General features: G+C 48.1%; 1 protein-coding gene across 1 annotated transcript in view; it reads left to right on the plus strand.

Annotated features, from left to right (window-relative positions):
- Positions 1–568: 568 nt before the first annotated feature.
- Positions 569–10,940, plus strand: part of LOC118782433 (fatty acid 2-hydroxylase-like) — a 21,992-nt gene continuing 11,620 nt past the window's right edge. Inside the window, exon 1 of the mRNA XM_036535792.1 lies at positions 569–1,016. Within this exon, the coding sequence (XP_036391685.1) occupies positions 693–1,016 (324 nt within the window). The 5' untranslated portion in view covers positions 569–692. The remainder of the gene's footprint in view (positions 1,017–10,940) is intronic.

The following is a 10,940-nucleotide window of genomic DNA, read 5'->3' on the forward strand; positions in this document are numbered from 1 at the left end:
AGAAAAAGAGAGAGAGAAACAACCCCGGAAGCGGCTGCTTCCTGATCGAATCCCCCCCAGAAAAAACAACGACAAAAGAAAGAGAAACGGAAGCGAACGGTGGTGGTCCGAAAACCAGGAGATTCGAGGTTCGAAACCCCCCCCTCGAAATCCCATCTCTGAACAGCGTTTCGATGCTAATATTTTAGCTTCAGGTGCGTTAAAAAAAAAGGAGGCGAAGCTACAAGTTTAAGGGGCTTTTTTTTTTGGTGGGTGGGTTTGGAAACCAGGTGGGTGCGGGGTTTTTCGAGGAGGGGGGCGTCGCAGTGAGGGAGGGGGGGTGGGTTCAACAGGAGGGTTCGAAGCCCAGAACCGAATCCCGGATCTTTTTTTTTTTTTTGGGAGTTGCTTCGGAGCGACAGGTGTTAGCAAGAGGAGGGGGGGTGGGGGACGCCCTTTAGCCTAGCCTAGCCTAGCCCCCGGGGAGGTCAGGTGCTTCATGGAATATTCATGCTATGCTAATGAGCCCTTAGCAGCTCGGCTACGGCCCGGCGGAGCGCCCGGGGGGAGGCTTCATTCCGCTCGCCTCCGCCGTCGGCACCGGAGCGCCCCGCTTACACCGGTCCTCGAACCTTCACCGTCCTGGTTTCTTTTTTTTGCTGGTGCTGGTGGTGGTGGGTTTGAGGAGGGTGTGCCGGTGGGTTATCAGGACGATGCCATCCGGGGGGTTCGAACCCCGCGCTCCCCCGCGCGCGTTCTCGCGTAGCGAGGTCGCGCAGAGCCGCGCCGCGGGGTCCTGCTGGCTCCTCCGCGGCCGGAGGGTCTACGACGTCGGCGCCTTCCTCCGGAGGCACCCCGGCGGGGCGGAGGAGCTGCTGCGCCGGGCAGGGAGCGACGTGGGCCCGCAGATGGACGGCCCCCCGCACCGGCACTCGGAGAACGCCCGGAGGTGGATGGAGCAGTACTACATCGGGGATCTGAGCCCGGAACCTGCTGAGGAGGAGGAGGAGGAGGAGGAGGGAGGCGAGGACTCGCAGGTATGACGGGCTGGGGGTCCGAACCAGGGGGTTGAGGGGTCGAAACCCAGCAAAACCCCCTGGTTTTGAGCCCAGACGCTTCGCTTTGTCGGCTAATTTCTGCTAAGTTCTACTAATTTCTCTTGATTTCTGCTGCTTTCTGCTAATTTGCAATAGCGGCTCCTCGACCCGACAAACGCCTGGTTTTTAGACACGGAAAAGGACTCGCATGTAGGACGGGGGTACGACACAGGGGGATGCATGGTCGAAACCCCCCAAAACCCCCTGGTTTCGACACCAGACGCTTCGCTATGTTGGCTAATTTCTGCTAATTTCTGCTACTTTCTGCTGATTTCTTCTACTTTCTGCTAATTTGCAACAGCGGCTCCTCGACCCGACAAACGCCTGGTTTTTAGACGCGGAAGAGGAGTCGCAGGCAGGACGGGGGGCTGGGGGGTCCGACGCAGGGGGTTGCATGGTCGAAACCCCCCAAAACCCCCTGGTTTCGAGCCCAGACGCTTCGCTTTGTAGGCTAATTTCTGCTAAATTCTACTAATTTCTCTTGATTTCTGCTGCTTTCTGCTAATTTGCAATAGCGGCTCCTCGACCCAACAAACGCCTGGTTTTTAGACCCCCCCCCCTCTCCCCCTTTTTAAGCGCCGTTCCTCGCATTCCACGGGGTGGGGCGTGTGTGAGAGTGTGTGTGTGTGTGTGTGTGTGACGTACAGTAGGACGTCGATCGAAGGGTGTAAAGGTTGAACGGCGCCGCAGATAAGAAAGAGATAAACTCTTCTCGCTTCCTTGTGGGGGGGTTTCGAAGGTGTGTCCACCTGGATTCGGGGGGGTGGGGGAGGGGTTCTTTACCTCTAACAGGGCGCCATTCATTCTCTCAAAAAGAAAAAGAGGAACTTTTAAAAAGTCGCTTTAAAAAAAAAAGGAGAAACGGAGGTTCGTTTGTTAGCCGCGACTGCTAACGCTGCGTGTTTCAGGGTCCCGACCCCGCGTAATACTGGTTCGTCTACACCCCCAGACCGTAAAAATTGGGTTCTCATCCCGTATTTATGGGTTTCGATACAAAAAACCCGACGTTTTTCGTCATATGCGCGTTTTAAGACGTCTGATAACCTCCTGGTGTCGTTTTTATTTAGCCCGTAAAACTCGAACCGCGACTGTACTGGTTGGATTCAACCTATTGACGCTCGCATGCTAGGCTAACACGGCCTTTTACCCTTTAAAACCCGGCGCTAACATCGAAATGTTAATTTCCCAAAGCGTAAAACGTAATAATTTAGCATATTTCTGTACATTATTAGCATGTTGCGCTAAAAAAAGGTGAAGAATTAGCCGTTAGCCTTCAGGATTAGCTTAGCAAAAACGTTCGGGTAACGTTAGAACAACGTTCAAACTGGCTAACGGCGCAATAAAAGGGTTTGACTTAGCTAAAGAAGCCGAAGTTTGAAGCCCTAATGCTAAAGTTTAGCTCTGAGTGGATGTTAGCTCAAAGCTACATCGATTTAGGGCGCTAATTTAACACTGTCGAGTGTGTAAATCGTCACGCCTTTACGCTAACAGTGTTTATTAATCAAAATTAGCATTAATTATGGCTAAAATTAGCGCCTTTGGTTGCGCCGGGTGGAGTTTCTCATGCTAAAATTTAGCTCTGAATGGATGTTAGCTCACGGCTACATCGATTTAGCATTTTCGTGTGCTAATTTAACACTGTTGAGTGTGTTTTTAACTCTGAAAAGGGTGTAAACCGTCATTATTAATCATCATAATTAAATTAGCATTGAATAAAACTAAAATTAAACGCACAAGGCTGCATGTTAGCGCAGTGCTACATCAATTTAGCTATTTCAGGGGTTTATTTAACACTGATGAGTGTCCTTTTAACACTGAAAAAGTGTCTCTGTGTTAGCATTTTTACACTTACAGTGTTGAATCAACAGCGTTTATCAGGCTAACATTTAGCGCCACAGTTTCTCTGGCTAAATGTTAGCTCAGAGCTAAGAGCTAATTTCAGGAGTTCGTTTAACTCTAGTTAAGTGTTAATTTTACACGCAATAGTGTCACTTTTACACTTGTAGGTGTTGAATTTAGCGATGTTTAGTTAGCAACATGGAATTTCTGTGGCTAAAATTTAGCCCCAAGCTTTCTCTGACTAAATGTTAGCACAGAGCTACGTTAATTTAGCGATATCAGGTGTTCCTTTAACACTGTAAGTGTTGTTTTATAAGTGAAAAGTGTTAAATTTTTACGGCTAAAACGTAGCCCCAAACTATCTCTGGCTAAATGTTAGCTCAGAGCTACGCTAATTTAGCAATTTCAGGTGCTAATTCAGCACTGTAAAGTGTTCTTTTAGCACTGAGAAGTGTTCAGTGTTGTTTTAACTCCAAAAAGTGTTAAATTTCTATGCTAACATGTAGCCCCACACTTTCTCTGGCTAAATGTTAGCTCAGAGATACGCTAACTTAGCAATCCCAGGCGCTAAGTCAGTGTTCTCTTAACACCGGAACGTGTTGAGTTCATCTCAGGGCTTTGAGGCTTCGCTATGCTCTCGAGAAACATGGGATGGAGTCGGTTGCTAATGTTGCTATGGCGGGGCCGGTTGCCGTGACGGCACCCTCGGGGGGGGGGGGCGGGTGCCCCAGGCTCCTCCGGGGAGCCGGGCCAATCAGGCTGGAGATACTGGTTACCGTGGCGGTGGAATACAGGGTGTGTGCGTATTGCTAACCCCATACCTCTACACATTGCTAATTAGCCCATCGCTAACTCCATACCCTCTGTGTTAATGACCCTCGATCTACCCGCTGTTTTTAAACACGCCAGCCCATCATATCCCCCCAGCAACTGTGGTCGGGCGGGGAGCATTCCTGCAACGTTACCGGAACGTCGCTAACACGGCTAAAGGCCTAAAGCGGCGCAAAACCTCTGGGGTTGGACGCCGCACCCTACCGGTTCCGCTAACGTTTTTCCGCTAACAGGAATTTATTTCACCCATCGAGCTAAGCTTTCTTGGCTTAGCATTTTCTGTTTAGCATAGCTTTTGTTGAGGATTCTGGGATCTGGTGGCTGTGATGTGTGTTAGCGTACGTCCTTAGCTTCCCTTAGCTATCTAGGCAGTCTAATTGCATATTAGCACAAAGCTAACTCATGGTAGTGTATGTACTTGGCTTCCCTTAGCTTTCTAGACTGCCTATCATCAGATTAGCGCAAAGCTAACTCATGGTAGTGTATGTACTTGGCTTCCCTTGGTTTAGCGCCCGGTGTGTGTGTGTGTGTGTGTGTGTGTGTGTGTGTGTGTGTGTGTGTTTGTGTGTGTGTAGCAGGGGGGGAGGGGGTGTGTTTTCAGGTCGGTTAGCGGTGGTGGTAACAGGCCTCTCGCTAACTGTCAAACTGGTCGGTCCAGTTTGGCCGGGCTGTGACCCAAAACACAGAGCCCTGAGGGGGGGGAGTTTCCATTATGTGTGTGTTAGCTTTCACAGGGACTCTCAGGTAATGAGCAGGGGCTAAACGCTAATAATGTAATGTAATGTAATGAGCAGGGGCTAAAGGCTAATAATGTAATGTAATGTAATGAGCAGGGGCTAAAGGCTAATAAAGTAATGCAATGTAAAGAGCAGGGGCTAAAGGCTAATAATGTAATGTAATGTAATGAGCAGGGGCTAAACGCTAATAATGTAATGTAATGAGCAGGGGCTAAACGCTAATAATGTAATGCAATGTAATGAGCAGGGGCTAAATGCTAATAATGTAATGTAATGTAATGAGCAGGGGCTAAAGGCTAATAATGTAATGCAATGTAATGAGCGGGGGCTAAAGGCTAATAATGTAATGTAATGTAATGAGAAGTGGCTAAATGCTAATAATGCAAAGTAATGTAATAATAATTGGGTAGCAACGTTAGCCAGCTGTGTGTGTGTGTGTGTGTGTGTGTATAGAGTGTGTGTGTGTGTGTGTGTGTGTGTGTGTGTGTGTGTGTGTGTGTGTGTATAGAGTGTGTGTGTGTGTGTGTGAGTGTGTGTGTGTGTGTGTGTGTGTGTGTGTGTGTGTGTGTGTGAGTGTGTGTGTGTGTGTGTGTGTGTGTGTGTGTGTGTGTGTGTGTGTGTGAGTGTGTGTGTGTGTGTGTGTGTGTGTGTGTGTGTGTGTGTGTGTGTTTGTTTAAAATCCAAACACTCGCCACCAGCAACACGCTCCCTCCCCACCGGTTCCCATGGGGGTCGAATGACATCATGCCGCTGTCGTTTAGCGTTAGCGCTTATCCAGAGCCATTAGCCCCTGCTCTCTGTATTACATTACATTATTAGCATTTAGCCCCTGCTCATTACATTACATTACATTATTAGCATTTAGCCCCTGCTCATTACATTACATTATTAGCGTTTAGCCCCTGCTCATTACATTACATTACATTATTAGCATTTAGCCCCTGCTCATTACATTACATTATTAGCGTTTAGCCCCTGCTCATTACATTACATTACATTATTAGCGTTTAGCCTCTTCTCATTATACTATACCACATTATTAGCATTTAGCTTCTTCTCATTACATTACATTGCATTATTAGCGTTTAGCCCCTGCTCATTACATTGCATTACATTATTAGCGTTTAGCCCCTGCTCATTACATTACATTACATTATTAGCGTTTAGCCCCTGCTCATTACATTACATTACATTATTAGCGTTTAACCCCTACTATTTACATTACATTATATTATTAGCATTTAGCATTAGCTCTTATCCAGAGCCGCTTACACAGGTGACAGTTTTACCTCTTTATACAGCTGGATATTTTACTGAGGCCCGTTCTGGGTTAAGAGCCTCACCCCCGAGGCGGTAATCGAACCGGCGACCTTCCGGTTACGAGGCTCCGCTCCCTAACGCTAAGCTACGCTACCTGCAGAGTTGAGTCGGAGTGAAAATTAGCTTTTAAATCCCCGAGCCGATCCCCCCTCCGGGACGGGAGCGATCGGAGCGCCGCCGTCCCCCAGGCGAGGGCGTTTAGCGCGTACCCGCCGCCGCCGTGGCGACGGGATCCGAACCGCACCTGCTACCGGGCTGGGGGGGGGGGAGCGGGGGCGTCCCGGGGCATCCTGGGGGATTTTTCCAGGAGGCGGGAGGGTTCTCGAGGTCGTCGGGATTGATTAGCACGCAGCTCAAACACCGGCTGTGTTTTCGGGCTAACGAGGCTAACGAGTCCCGCGGGGGGGCGGGTGTCTGACGTCACCGGGGGGCCCTTCCTCGGTCCCCTCGCTCGGGACGCGACCCCACGGGGGTAACCCGGCGGGAGGGGGGGGTGTTTATCCCGCGTCCTCCGTTAGCATAGCCGTCACGTTCACCTGAGACTCTCATATGACCTCATATTCCTGTCCCTACATTGTTAGCGTTTAGCCCCTGCTCATTACATTACATTACATTATTAGCGTTTAGCCCCTGCTCATTACATTACATTATTAGCGTTTAGCCCCTGCTCATTGCATTACATTACATTATTAGCGTTTAGCCCCTGCTCATTACATTACATTACATTATTAGCCTTTAGCCCCTGCTCATTACATTACTTTACATTATTAGCCTTTAGCCCCTGCTCATTACTTTACATTATTAGCGTTTAGCCCCTGCTCATTGCATTACATTACATTATTAGCGTTTAGCCCCTGCTCATTACATTACATTATTAGCGTTTAGCCCCTGCTCATTGCATTACATTACATTATTAGCATTTAGCCCCTGCTCATTACATTGCATTATTAGCGTTTAGCCCCTGCTCATTACATTACATTACATTATTAGCCTTTAGCCCCTGCTCATTACATTACTTTACATTATTAGCCTTTAGCCCCTGCTCATTACATTACATTACATTATTAGCATTTAGCCCCTGCTCATTGCATTACATTACATTATTAGCGTTTAGCTTTTAGCTCTTATCGGGACGGAGGGGTAGAGAAAGGGAGGAATCTGCGGAATGCCGAGCATCGAGCGAAGGAGGAGAGGAGAGAAAGGGGCCCTTTCATCGCCCCCGGTGACAGGCGCTGGCCGTCGCCGCGGCCGCGGGGCCCCGCCCACCCCGGCGCCGTCCCAGCATGCCCGGCTCTCAGACGCGCCTCTGTTCTTTCATCCACTGTCCTTTCTTCTCTCTCTCTCTCTATCTCTCCCTTTCTCCGCCGGCCTCCTCCGCCCTCCCCCTCTCTCTCTCTGGAGGACTATACTAAGTCAAGTACATACACTACCATGAGTTAGCTTTGCGCTAATCTGAAACCAGACAGCCTAGAAAGCTAAGGGAGGCCAAGTACATACACTACCATGAGTTAGCTTTGTGCTAATCTGAAACCAGACAGCCTAGAAAGCTAAGGGAAGCCAAGTACATACACTACCATGAGTTAGCATTGCGCTAACCTGAATCTAGACATAAAACACACCTCAAACCACACAAGCAGCAGGTGTTAGCGGGTTGGACAGACCGAGATATATATTGATTATGAAAATTATTATGAATTTATGAGCGTGAAATTTAACGTATTCATGGCGTATCTCTATGCTAACAGATTCGAAGGCCGTTCCGTGTGCGGAAGCTAACGTTACAGCTAATTAGCCTGAGCGAAGTTGGGTTTTGCGATTGTTCTGGTATTCGCGCGGCGGGAGGAATGAATTAGCGTTATCGTGGTTTTTCTGTTGGTTAGCGGGGGGGAGGTTAGCTCAGCCGCGTCCGATAGCTTAACGCGGGCGTGCGTTTAGAAGCGCCGAGGCTCGTTGTTTTGGGCGTAGAGTTTGCCGAGGGTGTGTGTGTGTGTGTGTGTGTGTGTGTGTGAGTGTGTGTGTGTGTGTGTGTGTGTGTGTGAGTGTGTGTGTGTGTGTGTGTGTGTGTGTGTGTGTGTGTGCTTGAACTGCAGGACGTTGTTCTGTGAGGTCGTGGCGCGTATCTCCAGGGACCTTTGGACCGGGAACTCCCAAACGCTCATCTGTGTGTTACATTACCTGACATTATTAGCCGTTAGCCCCTGCTCATTACATTACATTATTAGCGTTTAGCCCCTGCTCATTACATTACATTACATTATTAGCGTTTAGCCCCTGCTCATTACATTACATTACATTATTAGCCTTTAGCCCCTGCTCATTACATTACATTATTAGCGTTTAGCCCCTGCTCATTACATTACATTACATTATTAGCCTTTAGCCCCTGCTCACTACATTACATTACATTATTAGCCTTTAGCCCCTGCTCACTACATTACATTAGCATTAGCCCTTGTCCACAGCCACGTCCAGCATAAAGAGCAGAAGTTACCAGTGAATTAGCAGTAGCGTGAGGGTGATAACAAGAACAGCCGATGAGTCATTTGTAGGACAGTGTGGTTTCTCAGCTCGAGGGCTAACCAGCGCTAAGCGCGACCCGCTAGGCTGGGCGCCCGGAAGAGCGCCGACCGCCAGCCCGCTAACGGAAACCGCTCACGATGTGAGAAACACACTTTAGCGTGGATTATTTTGCCAGCTGTGCTATGCGTCTGCAAAAGAGGACAAAGAAAAATATACATTATTAGCATTTAGCCCCTGCTCATTACATTACATTATTAGCATTTAGCCCCTGCTCATTACATTACATTATTAGCGTTTAGCCCCTGCTCATTACATTACATTACATTATTAGCCTTTAGCCCCTGCTCATTACATTACATTATTAGCGCTTAGCCCCTGCTCTTTCCATTACATTACATTATTAGCGCTTAGCCCCTGGAGGGAATATAAGCGCCGTTTTTTGCATTTTATTTGCGTTTAAAACGCCGTCGTTTGAGAAGCGGGTTTGTTGTTAGCCTCAGGGTTCGTTAGCCTCTTAGCGTGGGGTGTGTTCGTTTGGTTGTTTGGGGTGGAGAGGGACGGGGGGGGGCGGGGGGGCTCTGGTTGTTTGTTGTTAGCTTTAGCCTGGCTAAAAAAGCGGTTAGTGTCAGCGGCGGGGGCGTCGGCGTTGGGGCATTAGCGTTAGCGGGGAGGCCGAAGATGCGGTGTTAACGGGTGTTTATATTGCGGTTGGGCGGGTTGGAAAGGGCGGCCATTTTGAGACAGTCTGAGAGAGAAGGAGAGAGAGAGAGGGAGGGAGAGAGAGAAGGATGGAGGGAGAGAGAGAGAGGGAGAGAGAGAAAGAGGGAGAGAGGGAGAGAGAGAAGGACAGTGGGAGAAAGAGGGGGAGGGAGAGAGGGAGAGAGAAAGAGAGGGTGGAGAAATGGAGGGAGAGAGAGAGAGAGAAAGAGAGGGTGGAGAAATGGAGGGAGAGAGAGGGAGGGAGAGAGAGAGGGGATGAAAAGATGGAGAGAGGGAAGTTAGGAGGGAAGGAAAGCAGGAGAAGGAGGGGGAGAGAGGGAGAGAAGGAGAGGAGAAAGAGAGAGAGAGGGAGGAAGGGATGGACGAAGACAGAGAGAGAGAAGGAGAGAAAGGAAAAGGGGAGGATGGACAGAAATATAAGACAGAAAGGGAGGGAGAGAGAGCTCTGGGCAAGAGCTAACGCTAAATGCTAATAATGTAATGTAATATAAGATCTCTCTCTCCCTCTCTCTCTCCCTCTCTCTCCCTCTCTCTCTCTCTCTCTCCCTCTTTCCCTTCCTCTCTCCCTCGTTTTCACACCCCCTTTCACACTCCATCCATCATCACACTCCTCACAGTTTCCTCTTTCACCTTATGCTAAGGCGTCGATCCGTACGAGCAGCAGACCGTCGCTAACAGCCCCAAATAAGTTATTTTGTTAACCTAGCGGTCGAGGCAAGGGTTTCCCGACCCGCTAATTACAAATTAGCCAAAGACCTTCCTGAAGGTGAGAAGGAAAAGAAAGAAAGAAAAGAAAAAGGACGAGAGAGAGCGAGAGAGTGAGAGAGAAGGTCTAGAGGAAAGAAAGCTACTTAATCGTTAGCATTTCAGGTGAATTTTTCCCCGTTTGGCGTCATGCTAACATCAATTAACATTCTCAACTGCATCACTTAATCAAGTATCAGCTGATCAATTATAGATTAATCGATTATTAATATGATTAATATGATTAAACTAATCGATTAATCGATAGATTAACGTTAGCGACATCATCGTTAATGGATCATAAATTGAATAAATATGAACGATACCTTTATACATTATAACTTTATAAATGATATATTTAGTCATAAATAAAACATAAATTTACATACATTTTATATAAATATAAACTTCAATTTTTAAAAATGATAAATTATTAAAGACTACGTTTAAATTATTAAATATAAATTCAATATCAGCTGTATGAATTATGAAATAATTATGAATTATTCGTGTATTATTAATATTATCTGCTTTATAAACTGATCAGTTATTAATTGATTAATATTATCGGCTTTATTAGCGAATAATTTAGCAATATTTTGCTCTTTTGCGCCGTTTTCTGGTAGCTGGAGAGGTCTCCGGCGGGAGGTTGGGGTTAGCGGCTAACGGCGGGTTTCCGCGGAGATCCGGCGGGGCGGAGTCAGAGAGCGGGGCGGGGGTTTTGATTGGTGGCTGCGAATCTTCTATGACTCTGTCAGGCCAGGCTAAGCTAAAGGCTGAGGCTAATTCCGCCGCTGTTGTGGACAGCAGCTCTGATTCTTTCGTGACTCCGCCAGTCTAAGCTACGCTAAAATGAGCTAAGCTGAGGCTAATCTCCCCCCCCCTGCTGTTGCAGACAGCATCAGTGCCTCTCCTTTGATTGGCTCGGACTGAGCTAAACTAAGCTAAGCTAAGGCTAATCCCCCCCCGCTGTTACGGAAAGCGCCCGTAACTCGGTCAGTCTGAGATAAGCCAAGCTAAGCTAAGGCTAATTCCACAGCTGTCGTGGAGATCACCTGCGACTCAATCAGCCTACGCTACGCTAAGCCGAGGCTTACTTCCCCCCGCTGTTCTGGAAAGCACCTGTAGCTCGGTCACCCTAAGCTAAGCTAGG

The sequence above is a fragment of the Megalops cyprinoides genome, chromosome 8 (assembly GCF_013368585.1).
Source record: "Megalops cyprinoides isolate fMegCyp1 chromosome 8, fMegCyp1.pri, whole genome shotgun sequence".
Taxonomy (NCBI): domain Eukaryota; kingdom Metazoa; phylum Chordata; class Actinopteri; order Elopiformes; family Megalopidae; genus Megalops; species Megalops cyprinoides.